This window comes from Rhamphochromis sp. 'chilingali' (assembly GCF_963969265.1).
Source record: "Rhamphochromis sp. 'chilingali' genome assembly, chromosome: 12".
Lineage (NCBI taxonomy): Eukaryota > Metazoa > Chordata > Actinopteri > Cichliformes > Cichlidae > Rhamphochromis > Rhamphochromis sp. 'chilingali'.
In genome coordinates this window covers 25,374,574-25,396,259 of record NC_137939.1, presented here as the reverse complement: position 1 = coordinate 25,396,259, position 21,686 = coordinate 25,374,574, and the positions used below count along the sequence as shown (strand labels likewise).

At 40.3% G+C, this 21,686-nt stretch overlaps 1 protein-coding gene across 1 annotated transcript; it reads right to left on the bottom strand.

Moving 5' to 3' along the window:
* Positions 1-444: 444 nt before the first annotated feature.
* dcaf1 (ddb1 and cul4 associated factor 1) lies at positions 445-21,673 on the bottom strand. The gene is made up of 25 exons (XM_080899285.1): positions 21,467-21,673; positions 16,686-16,806; positions 15,696-15,772; positions 15,533-15,606; positions 15,321-15,434; positions 13,960-14,097; positions 13,193-13,789; positions 12,586-12,687; positions 12,337-12,495; positions 11,898-12,077; positions 11,534-11,743; positions 11,252-11,421; positions 11,011-11,135; positions 10,422-10,657; positions 8,089-9,173; positions 7,786-7,984; positions 6,592-6,674; positions 6,079-6,163; positions 5,763-5,996; positions 5,225-5,318; positions 4,635-4,739; positions 4,376-4,449; positions 4,189-4,284; positions 3,785-4,082; positions 445-1,067 (listed from the first exon to the last, which is right to left on the bottom strand). The coding sequence occupies exons 2-25, from the start codon at positions 16,796-16,798 to the stop codon at positions 1,012-1,014; spliced, it is 4,704 nt and encodes a 1,567-aa protein (XP_080755411.1). The 5' UTR covers positions 16,799-16,806; positions 21,467-21,673; the 3' UTR covers positions 445-1,011.
* Positions 21,674-21,686: the final 13 nt, after the last annotated feature.

Genomic DNA, 21,686 nt, shown 5'->3' with positions numbered 1-21,686 from the left:
AAGGCTGACAGTCATAGATCCTGTCTTTCTCTCAGAGAAAACACAAATTTGAAATATTTTTTGCTGAATGTTCCAGGAATTAGCCAGATGTCCATCCTTTAATGAGCCAAAGTCACTGCAATAAATGCAATTTACTGATAATGAATGATTGGACCTGTGATGTTACCACCAGCATGAAACAAAACAAAACCCTGTAATCTTAAGAAGCACCCACTGAATCCAAATCCTTGTGTTGACCCGGTGAAGGGGTGTAATGGTGGAAAGCTGTAGAGGCCTCTTTAATGTCTGTCATGCTGACAGCAAGCAGGTGTACAGTGTCCACACTAGTTAGAGCACCAAGCTGATTTAATTTTCTCTATTTACATATTGAAATCAAGAGGCAACATTCACTAATAGCACTGCTGTGTGTAGTTTGTATGGTGAAAGTAAATCCTGAAGCGGTACTTGAATGCTTTCTGAACCAGTGGCAACATGTTTGTGCATCAGAATAGCTGCCAAATTCAATACTCCAGTACTTTTGGTGATTACTCTAGGCAGCGTGGCTAAGTACAAGCTTGAGAGAGCGTTGTATCCTTAGCTACACAAATGCAGACCCAGAGCCTTGCAAAGTAAGCTGCATCTCCTACAAAGACTAATCTGTGACCAAACAGGCTTAGAAAATCAGTCAATATCAAATGAAGAGGCTCATTTAAAGAACCATTGTGATAAAATATAAAACTTTTCTTTTAACCTATTTTCACACCAGCCATTTTTTTTAAATTTTACAAGCCTTTTTTAAATAAAACTATATCATATACAATCATTTATGCCCAACGTTAAGCCAAGTTGTGCGCATGGATTTTCCCGCTCGATCTCTGTGAGCTCGCTCCTCCTCAGTCTCATCAAAGTGTGCAGACACCTGCCATTTCAAACAGGCCGGGCTCCAAGTTTGACCCACGTTATGCACCAATCGTCCACGGGGCAGAAGTGGACGGGTCATCGGCTTCCTTTATTCCCGATGCAGATGGCTCCTCATTCGTTCAGGGACAAGATGATGTCATCCTCAAGGTCAGAGTTGTCAGAGCTGTCTGTTTGTGTGATAGACAAATACAGATTTAGAAATGGGGAAAGTGAGATTTTGTGCTGAATAGGTCATTGGGTGAAGGATGAAACTGCTAAAACGGCAAAAACAAAGCAGCTTTGGAATAATGTTAAGGAGCTTTAAGTCCACTCTGATTTTTCTTCTGTGCGTCTCAACGTCTGGAATAAACCAAGACAGCATTTTTTTTTTTTTTTTTTTTTTTTTTTTTTTTTAAAAAATTCCACTGGGGAAAAAAAAAAAGAAAAAGAAAAAAAAAAAAAAAAAAAAAAAAGGATGACCAGACAGGCATGAAAACAGAAATTTGACCAAACAGTTGTGCTGCATCATTTACATGACATCAGAGCTGTATTTATTAAAAGATGCTTCTAGGTTACATTCCAATAATTCTCATCTATCTAATAGAGGTGGGAATCACCATACATCCCACGATACGATATTATCACAATACTTAACGCACGATACGATATTATTGCAATTTTTAAAAATATTTTGCGATATTCAGATTCTGTACATAAAGGTAAACTTTATCAATATTTATTTTATCTAATATCAAAGTCTCACACTCAGTCTCTCATTTCAGTCAGTTTTATTGTTGACAAACTGAACGGTTTGTATTACAGTCTAGTCCAGCTTAACTGAATGCAACCATCTGGTACAATTATAGCTATTCTGAACTATGAAATTTATGAAAACTATGCAGCCCATTCAGCAACTGAAGAATTTGAAAGTAAATTAAAACAAAATATAATTTTACATTAAATAAAAAAGTTTTAAACTTAATTAAAATAAAACATGTCTTAAATTAAAATAAGTAAACTGTCATGTTTATTGCTGCCAAAAAAAAAAAAAAAAAAGTTAAACCCATTTGGACAGTGAAGGAATGTCAGGATTCTTGCTCAGAAAAAGGATCAACATGCTCTCAAGTCAGAGCATGTTCCAGTCCACAAAAACTTTTTTTATAACAAAATATCGATTTCTGCTGTCCCTGTATCGATACATTATTAGCAAACAAAATATCACGATACTACACAGTATCGATTTTTCCCCCCACCCCTACTATCTAACCCAGTTGTTTATACAAAGGCACACATTTAGTTTGTTAATGTTATAATTACAAAAATGTGCATGTGAAACTAATCAATATAATGCTGATCATGTGATTGTACTCACAGGCAGGTGTGCTGATTAATGGACAAGCATAATTTATGTGCTTTCTCATATTACACTTTCTAGTGTTTAATACACTTAAAGGCCAATTTGTTACATACACCTACTCAACTGCAAATTAAATGTCTAAATCAAATGGCAGCAATAGAGTTCATTTAGACACATTGTCAAGATAACTTGACAATGTGCCAAAGTTGCCAAATTTCAAACTGAGCATCAGAATGAGGCAAAAAGGTGATTTTAATGGACTTTGAATGTAGCATAGTTGTGGCATGAGTGACTTATTGTAAATACATTTCAGAAATTGTATTTTACTGGCATTTTCCTCACAAAGAGGAAAAATATTCAGCTGCAGTTAACCCTAAAAATCTGGGTGAAAATGCCATGTTGGTGCCAAAGGTCAGAGGACTACTGTGTGCTCAGATAGTAGAGTCAGAATGTGAGCTAAACAACATGAAAACATGGATAATATCCATCCTGACTTCAGTGGTGTAACTGTATGGAGGATATTTTCTTGGGCCCTTTAGTACAGAGTCTTAAACTTCACAGCCTACCTCAGTATTTTTCCTCACGAGCACCAAATGACAAAACAGTTGACTCAAGGTGCTTTATAGTGTTAAGTAAAGGCCCAACAATAACACAGAAATCGTCAACAATCAGACAACACTATATGAGCAAGCACTTGGGGACCATGGGAAGGTAAAATTCCTTTTTAAAATCAGGAAGAAACCTCCAGCTCAAGGAAGGGCAGCCATCTGCTGCCTCTATCTTGGTCCTCTATCTTGGGGACAGTGTACCCATCTTATGATGCCTGCTTCCAGCATGATAACGCGCCATGTCTCAAAACTAAAATCATCTTAACTCGATTCTTGAACATGACAATGAATGCATTGTACTCAAATAGCCTCTGCATCCACAAGGTCTCACGCCAAATTAGTGCCTCCCTGATACAGTTTGCAGTCGACAAATGCAACTGCATGATGATGTGTCCACACGGACCAGAATGTTTCCAGTCCATTCCTGAAATTATGTCATGAAGAACTAAGGCAGTACGAGCAAAGTGTACCTAATAAAGTGTCCATGTTCTGTCTATGACTGTCACCTTCACTCTTCAGGAGGAAAAAACAAACAACACCCCTGCTGACCAACAGCTCAGAAAATAGGCTGTACAAACTACCACTCCCCCAATATAACCCAGTCTTTGATAGGTGGCCAAGTTTCAGAACATAGTGGCAGCAGGTAGTTTGGCACACCAACAGATGTCCCTCCTGTTTATAGACTTAATCAATTTAAAATACACTGTAGTTAAAAGAAAAAGAAAAATGTACTGGCATCACAAATATTTTCTCCATTCATGTTGACTGGAGCAACTGAAATGTTACTATTCAAATGAAAAAACAAAACAAAAAAAACTTCATGCTGCTATAGCTGGACGTGTTTTTTCCTGTTTCTATAAGCAGACAGGTTTGGAGTCAATGAAATGAAGAAAATTGCTATAGCCTGAAGAATAAGGTAAACTGTAGACCCTCTGCTCACCATTATCGCCATCCAGATCGACATCATCATTATCAGAGTCATCCTCGTCATTATCGTCGTCATCCTCATCATCATCGTCATCATCGTCGTCATCATCTGCAGCATCAACATCCTCTTCGAGGAGACGCGCTACTTCTTCATCGGAAGGAGAGAATTCATCGTTACCGTCATCTTCCTCTTCGTCATCTTCATCCTCTCCGCCGTTTTCATTCTCCAGCTCGGCGATGAGGGGATCCGTGTCAACATCGTCGTCCGAATCCTCATCGTCGTCATCATCTTCCTCTTGATCGTCATCCTCCTGCAACACAAACAGAGAAGGTCAGTTGTTAGAAATTTTAGTGTTGCGTAAAGGAACCAAAGAGGTTGCATCCAAAGCAAAACAAACAACAAAAAATAAATAGTACCTGATCCTCCTCGTCTTCCTCCTCTTCCTCTGCCAGTCTCTGCCGACCAACTTCATACAGTCTGCACACTGTGTCAGTGTTGACTGAGTCTTGGTTCTATGGGAGGGGGGGGACAAAACAGCATTTTCATGTATTTTTGGAAAAATGGTCGCAATCATTATTAAAAATGTAATGAAAAGGAATTTACCTCAATCACGGCTAGGTAGCAGTCTTTTGTATCTGTGCAAAGGTCAAATATATTCCTCTTTACATCAATAGTGGCTGAGAAGAAGGGGGGGGGGAGAAACATGTTTAACGAAAGTATTACAGTGGGTTTAAAAATATATACGTTCATCAATACAGAATATAAAATATAGAATATAAAAAGTGACAGTGATTATTATTAAATGAATAAAACTATAAGGATCAATTTGAAATTTGAGCTAGTTAAATGTAGGAACCCTCACCAATGGGTTTATAGTCTGTGGCATTGAAAGTCCTGAATGATGAACCAAATGGACTTTTCATCTGCATTTCCATCATGTCGTCTTCATCATCAGCTTGCAGCATTGCTACAAAAAACAAAAGCCACAGGGAGAGATGGAGAGTAAATAAAAGGAACCCAGCAAGCTGGTTAGCTTTGGTTCTGGCTCCTCAGTGGTTGAAACGCTCGCTGTACAGACAAAGCCAGTACTGCACGCCCATGGCTCTTCCTGTGAGGTGGCATGAACCAGCTGGTTCTTTCTGTTGCCAGTCCAACACTGAGCTTTCAGTCCATATGGCTCTGACTGACTCTGTGGTATCAAGTAGTTTGCGCGCGCGCGCACACACACACACACACACACACACACACACACACACACACACACACACACACACACCCGCTGCAGGCTCTATTCACACCTTTCACCAAATACACACGTGCTCACTTTACCTCACACTTACCAACCTTCTACCTAAACACACCTTTCACACACTTGTACTGACTGTGAAGTGAGTTGCAGGCTTGATGCCAAATGTGCTACATTACCCATCACGCAGTGAATTCTGCATTTACCTCCATAGATGACAGTGCCGCTGTTGTTGAAGACTATTCTGCACTGGTCCAGAGCAGGAACCGTGTGGAGGAGGTGGAAAGTGCGCAGATCCCACTAAAAGTCTCAGTTAAAGACCACGATACACTCAATTGTATAGAAACAAGAACAATAAATAACCATTCCCAAGACAACCCTAACCCTAATGGAATAAATATTTTATGCTCAGCAGTGAAACGATTCCCAATAGCAGTCACAGTAATTATATTTACAGTGAAAGTCCACTGCTGACAACTATTCCTTGACCTGTAATTATGCATTCACTTTATCTCTCCATTGAAATAGTTCATTAAGAAAGGGTAGCATTTTTGGTTTTCCATCAAACTCATCAAAACAAGAATTTTACCAAATAAATATTTAAATATCCTCATCCTTAAAAACATTCCCCTCACTGTTGGAGAACAATAGTGAGAGGTATAAAATGGTCTAAAGATCAAAATGACAAATTTACTGTAAAAGTTTTAAAACTGCAGTTGTACCAACCCAACAATGAAAGGATACAATTTCTGTGTTGATGATGACTTCAAGGCCGTTTGGATGAAACACTCCACTGATGTTCATGTTGAACTTGTCAAACTTGTGGATGGCCTGAGCCGTGCGCACATCCCACAGCACACCGTCATTCAGCACCAGGTCGTCCGTTGGGTTGAAGGTGGCGCAGTTTCTCTTGTAGTTGTTAGCCAGGTCTGGGTTGTTTAGAGTTAGAGTAACCTGACCAGTCTGGATATCATATATCTGGTGAAGAGAAGTAATGAGAATGAACATTTACCCTCTTGCTGGATGCTTTGTTTTTATGCATTATGGAAAACATACGTACACGTGCTACGTGCTCTTTTGTCCCGATGACATGATCTTGTGAAAGCTTGCTGAACTCCACATAATGGTCGCCCAGAAACGAATGCCTAAAGAAATAGAGAGCATGATTAACATTTAAGCAAAAAACAAAGTCAGCAGAGCACTTTAGTCTCATACTGTTGAGAATCTCGGGGTTAATATTGCATTGGTTAAACTATTCGGATGAATAAAGCCACATGCTTGTTTTCCAGAAAGACTACAGCCCAGAGGCCATTATTGTGCATAGTTAAATCACACTCCCTTTGGCGGCTCCTTTGACAGATTAAAGCTGCTATACCACTGGGCAAAGATCACCACATACATAGAGGCAGTAAGATCTCGACAGACTTAATCAGAAGTCACGTGGCAGCAGTTTCTAATAATTTCATACTCCAAATATTTCAATTATGCATTTTACTTAATGGAATGTGTTTTATGTGCACTTCAAAGTAGCTGGGTAAATATGACTTCAGAGTTTTGTGAATGCATTGCTTACTTCATGATGAACACCGATTTCATGCCCCACAGTGCAGACAGCGGGTAACTCCAAGAGGCCGACGTTAAGAGCAGAGAACCATCCTAAAAAGACACGACGAGATCCTCTTTCAGACACGTTTTCAAACAATACAGTTCTAGAAAAAGCAATTTTCAACAGCCTTGATGTAAAAAAATTATAACTGCATCCCATTCTCCTTTCTAAAAATTTTTTTTTTTTTTTTTTTTTAAATACATAATACTTGAAAATGCAAATGCGTTTACTTTCAACACTTAAACACTTGACAGGATGTCTTCTTTAAACATTTAGTCTCACTGTATGAGTGGTAGAGGTTTTGAAGATTTGTCATCACTCTTGTTTAAGGCATCTACACGCTGAGATTTTGTAAGTTTACTGCAAGGCACACTGTCTGACACAGATCTAATCAACCTTGGGTACAACACGAGTATGATGCATGTGGATTGTAAGATGCTGACGCATGGCTGCAATCCCTCAGCAGTTTCTTTCTTTGCTCTGTCCTCCGTGTTGCAGTCACAATAACAGCTGGAGGACACATCATACAAACAAGCCTCCTGCTGACTTTTTTTTAAAGAAACCTAAACATTGTGTTTTGCACGAACATCTTTATTTTATTTTTTTTAACCTAATTTTGATTCTGAGAAAAATACGATCCACATATGAGGACATTCCCTTTAAATTTTGATAGAACAGTGGCAGTATAACGTAAGTCAGGGGTGGGCAACTCCAGGCCTCGAGGGCCGGTGTCCTGCAGGTTTTAGATCTCACCCTGGGTCAACACACCTGAATTAAATTATTAGTTCATTACCAGGCTTCTGGAAAACTACAAGACATGTTGAGGAGGTAATTTAGCCATTTGAATCAGCTGTGTTGGATCAAGGACACATCTAAAACCTGCAGGACACCGGCCCTCGAGGCCTAGAGTTGCCCACCCCTGTCGTAAGTGGATATCAGGCGCTTGTAGAGCAAAATTTACTATTTTAGTCTAGAAAACCCAAAATGTGATGTCCACATATGTGGACGCCAGGTCCTAGTAGGTTAAACATAATAACATGACACATGTTTCAAGCCCATAATAAATAGCACGCAATTTAATCATAATATGATGATCAGTGTGGATTTTAAATTGTATATATATATTTTTTAATTTATTTACTTGTGGTTCTCTCTACTAACCCGTGATGGCTCCAGGTGAGTGATAGCTGAACTGTGACAGCTGTAGCTGGCTTCCTCCTGGCCTGTAAACACATTGTAGAGTTTGAGCTGCCCCGTACACGTTCCGAGCATCAGGAAACGCTCACGGGCTGAAAAGGCACAACACATGAATCCACTTTCATCCTCGTCTGCCTCCCTGAACACAGAGATGGGACGGAACCTGGACAAAGAAAATATGAGGAATTACATCAGTGGTTGTGAGGGGGCTGACCGATTAACTCGCACTTGAGCCTCAGAAACAGAAAATGAAACAAAGATATTTACCTGCTAAAAATAAGATGCCTGTCAAAGCATCCTCCATCTACACCTCCATATTTTGGATATACGACTCTCCGCGTGTGTCGGGATGTGAAGTTGGTGGGTGCTTGGCGTCTCTGTTTGGGCTCAGGGCACTGATGGGGGGTGAAGAGGGAAAACGGTGGACAGGTTGCGACAGGGTTTTTACAGCGTGCATGCTGTTCCCTCAGGTACTCTGTAATAATGCTGTCTAATGCAGGAGGAGACGGCAGATGCCTGTCAAACTGTTTCTTCATAGCTGGGCTCTGGCTGAAGGCCCCATGGTCAGACTTCTGCCGCAGCACCCGAGGTCTTTTACAACTTACTGTACTGCACCCTGTTTGCCGCTCACGTGAGAAAACAATTCGCCCAATCAGTGGTGAGCCACTGTTACAGTGAGGGACAGATGTTGATGGGAAAGCAGAAGAAGCAGCAGCAGGCATTCCACTGGGCTGTGAAGTTGATGGACGTGTCTGAGGGTGGCTGGATCCTGGAGTGGATGAATGAGAGGGGTTGCTTCCAAGTCTTGATCCAACACCGTTGGCCAGCCGAGGTGTGCGAGGCAGAGTAGCAACAGGAGAGGCAGGAGGGGGAGGGGCAACAGGTGGGTAGGTAGAAGAAGAATGCGAAGAGTGAGACAAACATGCCATCGGGAGATCTGCCTCCTTGGTGAGTGTGGTGGCAGTATCATGCAGGCCTTTGGCCACAAGATGGTTCCTAATAAGCAACAACAGCTCTTTTTCAGGGAAGGTGATCCTGGACTGAGCAACCACACTGGCCCTTTGCAACCATGCCAGAGACACATCTGTACCAATCAGCAACGGTTTCCCAGAGATTCTTTCGATCAGCTCTGCAGCAAACTTGCAGAACTTGACATGTTCGCTGCGTTTGTCCTGGAGCACAGGCTCCTTCATGAGCTGCTGGATGTGTCCGCTGCTGAACAACGGCAGCTTGCTGATGATTTGTCTGACAGAGCTGGAGCGAGACAGACCCACCAGAGCTTTACAGGCCAGAGCTCGGATCTGATCTGCATCTGTAATGGGCATCTTCACTGTCAGCAGGGATAGCAGAACCTAGAGGACAAACACAAAGTGTAAGTTATAAACAAGGGCTGAGGGCATAAGCGAAAGTGTCTTGATCAGGAAAGCTCCGAACTGAGGAGAATAAAACAATGGTGTCTAAGCAGAGGGCATAAGCAGCAGCAGACTAAAACTGTAAATGTTAATGTAGGTTATTCAGTGCTTTAGCTGATCTCGTTATCATAGTGCTTTAGTAAAAGTGCTTTTATTGTCATATTTTATGCTTCCTTACATCCTTCCCCAAACTGGAAATCATTCCTCATTTTCTTTTAAGGATTGTTCAATACCTTAAATGCACAAAGAGAGAAGAAGCTTCTGAAGAGGTTTAAAGGGAATCACATTTACAACTTTATATCTCTTCCTTACATTATACCCTCACTGTAGCGCAGCCATAGACCAGGAGAAGAAACATAATGGAAATCCTACTAAAAAGAGAAAACTACCGTCCCACTATTCTTTGCTGAGGAACACCTCATCCAGCTGGCTTTGCTGAACTTGAATTCTGTCTGTGAAGTCAAGGTGACTTTGACAAAATATGTTTGTACAAAAAAGATGTGCTGCTAGCCGCTAGTGCTTCCCCTCAGCCTCCTAACAGATGCATTTATGGTTTAAATGTGAAAATTGAACATCGCCTCATTTTTGGGTTATCGTGCTGGCAGCCTATCCATGGGTGTAACCCGGATTGATCTATGCTATCTTGCCCTATGGTAGCTGGGATAGGCTCCAGCTCCCCCGCGACACTGAATTGGATAAGTGGAAGAAAACAGATGCAGGTTGTGATTTTATACACCATCATTTACATGAGACGATGCCAAATCCTGGACAACCTCAATAGATTTAGCTGCAAACTTAAGCTAAGTTTACAAGAAAACACCACATCTTTCTTGCAGTCTTTGAATTCAAATGTTACAATATTTAGGTAGTTCTGTCTGTAATGTTTCAGCTGCACTGGTACAGGTTTCAGAAGATCCTTAGTGTGTAAGTCAGTGGAGTACATCAGTATATAAATGTGGGTGGTTGTGGGTTTAAGAAGTTCACCCTTTAAGTGTTACCCATTATAAAAGCTATCAAATAAATCGGTTTCATTTACCACTCCAGCTCCTGTCAGTATATAAGATATACTTTGATCTGCCAGAAGGCCATTTTTGTTAGTGCTTTAAAAAAAAAAAAAAAAAAAAGCCAATATTATCTTTCTAACATTAAAACCACCCATTTTTTTTGTGTGCTGTGTGTTAATTCTACCTTGATGCCATTGTTCGACTGCACTACATTCCACATCTTAGTGAGCACACTTTCGTTTGCTTTGGTCTGCTGTGGAAGGCGACGACGGGGAGTTCCTGCAATGAACTTGCCAATGCTGGACATGCGTTTATCTGGAGCGCAAACGCAGTTGATGACAACCTGCAGTGCTGACTTCTGAATTTCTGCATCATTCACAAATACCTCTCCTTCCGCGACTGCCAGAACTATGCTCATCCCTGAGAGAACAAAACAAAAAGATGAAATTAAAAACCTTGTAAAGGAATACCTGGAGTTACGCCATATCTCAAAAGGACTGGGCAAAGGTTCCACAAAATAAACAAATAAAAACAGAGCTGCTCCATGTTATTGCATTCAGTGGGTAGTGATAATAAATTTTGATTTTATTGTACAAGAAATTCTCTAATGGCTCTGTGAACAGATGGCCATATAAAAAGCTGTTTGAATGTGTCACCATTTAGTGAATACCACTGATATACAAGTAAAATGAGACTTTTTAATATTAAAAGATAATAATGTAATTGTATTTGATCTTTGATAGATGAATGTCAACTAAAATGGAACAACTTACCAACAGTGGAAACTGTGGATCCTCCCTCATCAAGCACAGCAACAGCCTCGGATAACAGCAGCTGAGTCTTGGGAACAACTGTGAGGATACTCAGGATGTCAAGGGCATAGCGCACAGTGTCACTCCTACAAAGAAAGAACAATAACCATCACTTTGAGTGCACTGATAAAACCTACTGTCTAGAATATGTATGAAAAAATATGTATGAAAGGCATTTTAACAATGACTGCTATGTCAATACCTGCCATAGTAGGTCCTCCAGTCACAGGCAATGGATATAAGCTGCAGGAGGAGCTGAACACATGACAGCTTGTGAAAGACCTCTGCTGGTTCCCAATAGAGTCGCGGTGGACCGTGCTCGATCAGAAACTCCATCATTTCCACAACCTGCTCACGGCTATAGCTGACAGCCTGAAGAATGAGACACCATCACTACAGATTACTTCATCAAAACACATATGCATTACTAAATACAACATAAAATACTTCAAAATGTTTAACAGATAAAAAGTCTTCTGCTTACCTTGTAGTACGGTTGTGAGTGAATGGGGGCACCGCCCTCTGTGCGCTGAAGGGATTGCTTCACCTGCTCCACCTTGATTGCCAAATGGGCCTCAAAGTACCTGCGCAGCGCCATGCAGGTGTGCTTGGCTGTCTGCCTGCTGGAGAAAATCTCATCATCACTCAGCAGCGCCCCCTGATCTTCGGGATTCAGGATCTCCAGTGTGCTAATCTGAAAGCAGTCAGTTCATAGCATAGGAAAGTACACAATTAGGATCTTCTACATTTGAAGAAAGGCAGTCAATGCTGTACCCACATTATGTTATTTTCTATAAATAACACATTTACTTTTACACATTAAAGCGAGGACTGCTGGTTTGTCTCACCAGATTGACGAGACGTCGGAGGCCGTCCTGCCTGTCGAAAAGCTCCAAGACTGCACGGAAGGAAAAGGAGATGGAGAAGAACATGGTGGCGTGGCAACAGCCGGATGCATGTGAACATTCCAGCAGCCACAGCGTGTAGCCAACTACATCTGACAGGATGGAGTGAGGCAACATGCACACCTTGAGAAGAGATAAAGACATGAACATAAACATGAACTGCTACTAGTATTAAACCTAAGTGTAGCTTCTAATCAAAAAATTATATTTGACTGACGGCACAGAATTATGTCATCTTCTACAGATCACTAACATAGTATCATTATGTTAGTCATCTCATTTCAAATTTTTAACAAGTGACTTCATCTTAGTCCACAAAATAAACCTAAAGCAAAATAAGGATACAATAGCCATTGCTGTATATTACTGTGACTCTCCGTACCCTTTCCATGGCATCCTGGTTATAGGCAAGGTAGTAGAGGCACAGTGACACTCCAGTAGCTGCCATTGAAGGCCTGGGGATTTCCAGCAACTTCTGAACTCCTCCATGAGCAACAAACTCTGCAGCAAACTTCTTGTGCAACAGCAGCGAAGCCAGATACTGTGAGGATGAGAAGAAAACAGGAGACTTTTGAGCACCTTGTTGCGCTTCAGGCACCGTGAAAGGTCGACTACATGAAACTTTGCTTACCTTGAGAGCCTCGAAGGTGAGCTGCACATCATTGGTCTGTTTTAAATCCATGTAATGCATCAGCAACTCCCGAGCTCCCTTCTGCATGAACACTGCCAGCAGCTGCAGGTAGGAGAGAGTGGGACAGAATGTACTTTAAAAATTTGTCAATGCCTGGTCTGCCTGCTAGGTTTTTGTTTTTTTTTTAATTCTTAGATGAACCTGAAATGTATAAGGTCACACCTAAAAAAAACAACTAAAAAACAACAACACATTTTTAACATAATCAGAAGTTTAAAAAAAAAAATTATGAAAGACTGACATCTGCTGGTGCCAACACACAAACGCAGTCAAACACATGAACTACAAATGATTAAAACTCATATTACAAGGGCTGCATTAAAACAATATTATTTAAAACTTGTATAATCCTCAACAGTCTACAAAGAACACTAGTCTAAAATGCCCGATGTTCACTATCATATTACTCCTTAAATTAAAAAAATTAATTGAATTTGGACATTGAAGTCGTTTAAACTAACAGATTATAAAAATATCAATCCATATCAATTATTCAGCTGATCTTTGCAAGTTTAAGCACTCTATAGGCTGATAAAAGTGGACCAACCTCCTGATATTCCCCCAGAGGTGTGAGATACTGCAGGATTAACCTCTGCTCAATCTCTGGGGTCAAAGGGTACAGATGATAGTTGTTACCAATCACCCAGGGGCTCATCTCAGTCCAGCTGCTGTTGGAAAGCTCACTGAAGTTCCTCTCTGGCTCTGGCAAAGAGAAATTTAGCTTCTGTTTTGAGGTCCTGCCACTTTCCCTCTCAGCTCTTCTTTTTAGGTAACTGCTGCCATCAGACATTCCTTGATTTGCCAAAGATCCCGGAGCAGACATGGGTTTCATCATGGTTTTCACAGCCGAGTTGGCACGGCTGCTGGTCTTGTGAGGGGAGTTAAGACGGAACGAAAGCTCATTTTCAGGCTCCATAGTTGAGAAGGAAATTTCACCATCTTCCGGCTGTCCCGTCCCCTCCTTTTCGGCTCCATTTTTCCCAGGTGTGAATGGCTTCTCTTCAAAGCCTCCGTCAACCGTCTCCTCATCCAGAGGTAACAAAGGCTCGCTCAGTGTCTTCCTGGGGCTGGGCCGCTTGATATCCCTTTTGTTCTCAGCATCTTTATTCTGAAGCTCACGCAACCGATGCAGCATCAAAGGCACCTGTCAAAAGTAAAGAAGAAAAAGCAAGCTGCTTTACACCACCTACTGGTTCTGATCAAACTGCTGGAAAACATTTTTAAATCACCTGTTGTATTTACTTGTCTCATCATTGCATGCCATTACCCTGTTAATGCAACCTGATACATAAGAGAGTAGAAACCTCCACTGACCAAAACAGAGTTCTCCTCTCTGTAGTTTGCTGCAATGTCTTGATTCTCCATGGCACCTGCCAGCAAGCCTGTGGCATAGATTCTGAGGGGCTGCTCGGCCTCCTGAGCCCACTTAAAGAGTCTTTCAACTATGCCCTCCTAAGAAGAGCAAACACAGGAGTGATGAAGCACATGCAGACACAGAGTACCAAATTTCATCAAAAGGTGGCTCTTATTTTTCTTTGCTCAAATAAGAATGCATGACTTTCAAAAAAAAAAATTCACATGATTTGTACAGATGTAATTTAACTTTTTAACCTGACCAAGGATCCGCACACCAAGGACGTCACTAGTTTTGTACTTTTTTTTTTTTTCCCCCCCCCATAGTGAATGTGGATTCCCTTTTTAAAATAAAGCTTTAAGGTCTTGTGTTTTGAGAAGCAGTATGACATTTATCTTCATGGGTCAAATAATACAGCGCTGCAGTTAAATTTTAACTTGTAGACTGGACTGTGACACAACAAACAAAACTGACTTCTTTAGACAGTGTTTTTAAAAGTGATGGAGTGCTCTGTCAGTCAGTATCACCGCCTCAAAGAAATGAATCTTACTTTGTGACCAAACAGACCAGAAGTAAAAACTACCTGATGTTTGAAACTCAAAAACATCAAAGCATAGTGAAAGAGACATCGCCATTTGGGCCTTCTTTGATTTTTCAGGTTCTGGTTGCAAATTTGCATTGTGAAATGTTTACAGGGAAGTGGAAGGGCAGCAGTCCGTTATCTGATGCTTACAAGATGATCTATGATGCAACAAGTCATAGATTGAAAGCAGCCAAGCAAATAAACAGAGCAGTTCAAAAGAAGAAAGAGCTTTTGGTTTGTTTTGGAATGGCTTAAATAAGCACGCTGAGAGGAAGTGATATTTCCTGATGAGCGCTGTTCAGTCAACGACAGTTGTTTGTGTGTGTGGTGGTACAAGTCCCACAAGCAGCTACAGGAAACATCTGAGGGTGGCTGTTACTGCTGAAGGAGGTTTAAAGAGATCTTAATTTCAGTTGCAGCCTGTACTGTTATTTATTGCTCAATTTGTTTAATATACTACAGTCACGGTGTTTCTTAAATTGGGACTTGATGAATTTAATCAAATAAAATCAAATAAACACAATAAAATCAAAAGGAAACCACATCTTTTTGTTGGAGTCAATTTACATACCTTTAAACGCTGAAAACACCTGATTAAGACACACATCTTCAAAACTCCAAAAATGTGTTACAGGCTATAACAATAGTTGAAATATTGTGTCTTCCATTTTCTTCCAACCAGAAAACTTGAAGACTAAATCTCACAGTTATCTCATAATGAAGTCAGGAGTAACATACTTTTTCTTGAAACACCACAGCTGTCTCCAATCCAGGCATGATGTTTTGCAGCAGGCGACAAGCTGCGGCATTAAGGGAAAATTCTCTGCTGGTCATCACGTAGCTGTTCACAAGCTACAAAGGGAAATAAAGATTAATTATCTTCTGAGTGAGCTGCTAAAAATGCCCATTATTTTAAAGGTAACGTTCTCAAATCCATCCAATAATCTTACTGCGTTCATAAAGTCATCATTCTTGAACAGGATCTTGAGGAGGTGCCCTAACATGCATTCTGGATCAGCTCTCCCTAATGGCAAAAAGGAAAATGTGAAAACATAAATTACACTTAAAATCAGCAGTAGACTTGCAATTCTATGGTCGCCGTGTTTGTCATACCAGGATGTCGATCATCAAAAGGGTCAGGATCTGCTTTGTGGTACTCCTCTGTCTCCTTCTCAACAAGCTCTGAGATTCTGAAAATTACAGCGCATGAGCACGTTTAACTCTTTTTAACTAACCCTCAAATCATCCTAATTACACTGCATAAAACAGTCCTTTGTGAGGCCAGCTGCTCTTTCTTTGCCATTTCTATCCGTTACAATGGTTGAGATTTCTATTAAACATGGCCAAAGTTTTAAATAAGAGGTCACCATGTAAGTATTCCCTGTGAGTTCTTTCTGCTCTGGGATTTGTATGATGTCAGTGCAATTGACAATATGATGACCTCATGCACACTGCTCTGGGTGTGTGCAATCCTTACTTCTGAAGAAATAAGCTGGCCTAAAGGGAGGATGCTCTTAAACAGTGAGGGTGGCACAAAGTACCAGTATACAATAAATAAGTATTATTTTGTGTCAATCATTCAAAACTAATTCAGTACAACTACACTTGAACTTTGTTGTTTTTTTTAAGAAAATTACAACTTCATGTGAAAAAAGGAGCTTGAATCAAAAATCTAGATACCAAAAACCAAAAAAGTCTAACCATTTAGCCAAAAGCAACAAATAAACAGTTAAAAAGGATAACATTAAGAATAAAGTGAAAGTATAAGGTTTGTTGAACTAGTAAAAAGCTAGCTCAAAGTAAAAATAAATGACTGCAGCTACATGTGGGATAAACAACAGAAGTCTGAGAATGAAGACTAAATTGAGTAAGTATCAGGAGGTAATGGGAAATTACACACAGTCAGTTCTGCCTCTGCATGCTAGTACAAATGTACACAATTTGCCACACTGACTCTTCAATACCACAATGAGGACTTAAAACCTTATCTGAAGTATTTTGAATTAGAATTTAATTTGAGACATCACAGGTGGTTTCAACAAAGGCCTCTGGGATCATTACAAAGGCTGGGTGCCACCAACATAAACAATATGCAAAGCTTACTTGGTGAGGATGTTGACCAGGTCCTGCGTGTTGCCCTGTTGCTCTCTCTCCCATTGTTCAAGTAGAGAAGTCAGCTCTGCCTTGGAGTCCACACTGGCAGATGCCGATGCCATAGCACAGCCTGTTAGCACAGCACAAAAATGCACTTAACATCATGTCTGGATTAGCCTCTTAAGAAGCCACGTGTCATGCTACTTATGTCAGTTTTAACATTTTTCCGACAGCCCAGAAAAAACACAATTTTAGACTTAAAAAGATACGGAAAGAACCTTCTTTTAATCACCTTGTTATTTTTAAAATTCAAAGCTTCCTCAAATTTTGTGGTACCAGCTTCTCAAATCTGAATATTTGATAGTTTTAACAATTTTCTGTCACAAGAAATAGAAAATGTCTTGTTTTGTTTCACCAGCAGTCAAAAGCAAACAAGTGATAAATACACTTCATTTTGCTCACCAGAAGAAAGAAAAAATAAAGGGCATATATTTCTCCATTTCACAAACTTCATATACACAAAAAACTATTGAATGTACCTAGAATGACAATTGTTGGTGAGAGCCTTGCAGTTTTTCTGAAAACATAATATGACATTGGCTGGAGGTTTTACAAGTCAGTTTTTGCACCAACCAGTTATGACAACTTTTCAACAAAATATAAGTTCAAGGCATAAATTTAAAGCTGGACGTCTCTCTCGCGCTCTCTCTCTCTTTTTTTTTTTTTAAACAATTCTAATAAGCTTGAAAATCAATATTTTTATGACTCTTTATTCTTCTGCACAGTCTGAACTCTTTTATGCAAGCTTTCCTGTAATTTCTTTAATTGCAAGTCTTCAGGAATATTCTCCAGGCTTCTTTAAAGACATTCAAAGCTCATCTTTGGACGCTGGATGTCTTTTGTTTGCTTCTCTATCAAGACTGATCAGGAAGGCTACATACTGCTTCAGTGATATTGAGGTCCAGGCTCTGTGTAAGCCAACCGATGACTGATAGGGAGAAAGAACAAAACAAAACAACAACAGAAAAACCAACACACACAGGAACACTATCCAGGTATGCTTTTACTGCATTGTTATGCTGAAAAATGAAGCCACTGCCTCACAGGTGCTTTCCAGATTGCATTGCATAGTGGATCATAATCTGAGTAGTTTTTCTGATTTCATAATACAATTAATTTTGATCTCCAACACCACTGACTGAAATGCAGTCTCAAACCATGACAGAGCCTCCACCGTGTTTTACAGATGACTGTAGACACTCACTGTTGTACCCCTCTCCTGACCTCCTCTATAAATACTGATGATGATTTGAACCTTAAATTTCAAATTTAGGGTGCTTCCCACCTGCAGTGTTTAGTCAATTTAGATCTCACACTGGTTTGTTTGTGCAGTAATTGCACATGGGTGCAGGCCGAAACAAAACCACCTACTCCAAAAGGTCTCAGTGCGGTTCCAGATGAACTCTAGAGTGGTTTGTTTAAAGTGTGAACCTGATCCGATCCTAACTACCAGGTGTATGTTGTAAGTAGAGCTGGGCGATAGAACGATAACGATATGTATCGCGATATAACTTTTTCTCGATAGAAAAATTAAACTAGACCTCGCCGCTCTTGTCCTCTTAAAAAAAAAAGAAAAAAAGAACAGCCAATCCAAATTACGTAGCGCAGAGCCAAACCAATCACAGCCGCAGCGTTACGTCAGTGACTTGTTACGTACAGCACAAGTGCCAAGTCGCACATGTGTATTTGTTTGGGAAGCAGCCAGCCACCCTACCGCCCGGGTAATTAAGGAAAAGAGTGAGCCGACTAGAGAAATCAACCGAGCGTGACCGAAGGTTACCGAAGAGAAAACAGATGATGGTTCCAATGCCGGAGAGATTGTCGAACGGAAGAGCCACAGAAGTTCCGTAGTGTGAAGGTATTTCGGCTATTTCAAGTCTGACAAAAAACAGAGTAGCGTGCACTGTAAATTGTGCCGAAAGCAAGTCTGGAAATACAATAAACTGGTGCATGCGCTACGTCCACACGTACCGGTATTTTTGAAAACGCAGATTTTTCTATGCGTTTGTACCTTTCGTCCACACGTAAACGGCGTTTTTGGTCACTGAAAACGAAGATTTTTAAAAACTCAGTTTTTGCATTTATGTGTGGACTAGAAAAACGGAGAAAACGCAGCGTCAAAGGTGTGCGCATTTTTTGACGTCACACTGTGCGCCACGTTATTGTTTCGGTGAAATGAATTTCTACAATACTGTTAATTCTACTCTCTGCAGTGTTTAAATGCTTACATACACACACAGTTACTGTCCCTCCACACATACGACTCGGTTCTGCTTCTATGCCCCGACTCTTCTATGCCCCAGCTTTGTTTACTTTTTCCCACCGAGGCTTCTAGACTTCTGATTGGCCGACATTTCTGCACGGTTAGGAATCTAGCTCCACCTGCTGCTTTGGCATGTTCATAGCAGCGTTTTCCTTCATTTCCCCCTTTATGTGTGGACGGGATTATTTTTTAAAACGAAAACGGAAAATCTCAGTTTTCAAAAATACCCGTGTACGTGTGGACGTAGCCTCAGTCTCTGACTGGAAGCGCTAATTCGTCATTCGGCTTTTGTCAGACTAAAGTAACTGTTAAAACTGTTTGAAAAGCTAAGCTATACAACAAGGAGAGATTGAGAATTTCCTTTTAGTTCTCACTTTATTTGATATTGACAAACGTTAGTCAATTTTGTCTGTTCTTCTGTAAAACAAACTAAGATTTATTTTTAGAATTAATATTTTGTTTCTAAGTGGAACTGACAATTTAGTCTGTTTTGTTTGTTCTATTTTGAAACTTAAACGCTTTAGCGGCTGCCTTTTCTGTAGTTTGCAATATTTGCCTTTATTTATCTAAAAAAGTCTCATGTTCCTTAAGTACATCTACCCTGTTGAACTTATTATGGGAAATAAATATTTAAATAAAAACAAGCTGCTGATTATTTCACATTTTACTTGTGAGCAACGGCACATTTAAATCTTACAAATATAGTTATTTGGCTTATATCGTGATAGATATCGTTATCGCCTGAAATGAAAAAAACATATCGTGATATGAAAAAATCTTATATCGCCCAGCTCTAGTTGTAAGTCTGCGTTACAGAACTTCTCGTAGTTATGTATACTTTGTTTTCTGAATGCAGCAAGATACTACAGCTGTGCAATGCTCTGTGGGGGTTAGCAACTAGCCATGAAATGAACGCAAATTCTCCATGTTCTCCAATAGCCCAGAATACAACACCTTCTTCCTGCTTTACTTTTGTTGCCCCTCCCCAGACACATCTGGCCAATGAGCAGCCTGAAAATTCGCATGTGGATTGTTGTGATGCATTTTGGTTTGCTTGCTGTGTGAACCCCCCCCCCAAAAAAAAAAAAAAAAAAAAAATATCAGATAACCAAATCACAGGGAAAGCTACAACTTATCAAGACCAGAAAAAACAACGTATGGTTGTGAAAATGCCCTTCGATTCATAAGACCTGTTGCCACTGATTTTCAGTCCAGTTCTTGTGTATTTTCGCATATCTCAGCCATGTCTTCCCATTTTCCTTAAGCAGAGCTTCTTGAGAGCCACCTTTCTACTCAGACCATTTCTGAAGTATCAGCGAACAGCAGATGCATCGAGCCATCCAGTTTATCCAAGTCTTTGCTTAATCCCCCCCACATTTCTTCAAGGAATGACTTTCAGATATTGTTCGTTTGATGCAAATACTTTTAAACCTCCCACTTCTTTTCTCCTCCAATTGTACTTTTTTGTTGTTGTAATTTTTCTCTCTTAAGGATACGAGATACAAGTTTTCCACTAACAGTCATTTCCTTTTTGGTACAAAAATACTATTTTATGCCTGCCACACTTATCTTTGGTGATCAAAAATTTGACCAAAGACAATGCAACAAATGACAACAGCTTTCCAGTAATAAAGTGGCTAAAGACACAAATTAAAATTGGTTCTTTGTTTAGTAGGGTTTTTTGTTTTGCTTAAATGACTTATAGGTCAGAAGTAGTACAACAAAATTGCAATTTAAGGGATTACGTAGGCAAAATAACATGGTACAAACTTGCGTTGGGGGACCTTAGAGTTTTGGTGCAATTAGGCATTTACCTCATCTGCCCAGTTAATAATTTAGGATCACTGAAAGAATTTATTTATTTGTGCACTTTTTACAGCTTAGCCCACACTCGTGTGCTGCCACTATCCGTAGCTAATAATCGTTTAAAAATAAAAACAACACCACGGCATTATTAAAGGGGAGCATACGAGAACTTCGGTTGGCTTAGTCTGAAGGTTGTTTGGCTCCAGTCGGGAGAACAAAGCACGCTGACTCGCTCCGTTGCTTTTTCACAGCTGAGCGTGCAGCTGCAGCAGTCCTCCAGGGACTGCCGCAACTGTCAAATTTCTGTTTAAGTCAGTGTTTGCTAAAAATATTTTCTGTTCTTTTTGAAACACATTTAAACTCAAATGCTTTCCTTGTTTTCCTACACGCACTTCACCTTAACTGAAACAGACAGCAGCAAACTCACATCTACTGCCTGTTGCGATGTTTGGCTAGCTGTTAAACAAGGAAGCTAATGTACTTAGCACACTAAAGTAGCCACTCTTCTCTTCCAGTACTACAGCTTGCAGTAAGGACGAACTGTCCAGAAATGCAAAACCTGTCATTTTAGATTACGACAACACCTTCCTGCACATGTAACACAGCACTAAGGAAGAAGCTAGACGTGAACCTGGATAGTTAGCTAGCATGCTAACTTTACCTTGTTGTTCCGCTCAGTTCTTGCTCGTTTTTCTCAATTTCACAACGACTCGCATCCACTTGTATTAGTCCAGACTTAAATAGCCGATAACTGCTTATCAATGCATCGATCACTGACTCACAGCCTCAGCTTAATTTGCTTTATTGCAGCCTTGTGTTGGCGGTTTATTATCATTATGGCGAACACGTTCTGCGCGTCATTTTACCAGCGACCGGCGACT

What these genes read in the sequence shown, in the direction of transcription:
- dcaf1 (XM_080899285.1), bottom strand. Translation starts at nt 16,798, where the DNA reads ATGGCATCGGCATCTGCCAGTGTGGACTCCAAGGCAGAGCTGACTTCT. An exon ending in AGGAAGACGAGGAGGATCAG is followed by an intron (nt 4,083 to 4,188) that starts GTACTATTTATT and finishes TTTGTGTTGCAG; the next exon opens with GAGGATGACGATCAAGAGGA. An exon ending in CGATCTGGATGGCGATAATG is followed by an intron (nt 1,068 to 3,784) that starts GTGAGCAGAGGG and finishes TCACACAAACAG; the next exon opens with ACAGCTCTGACAACTCTGAC.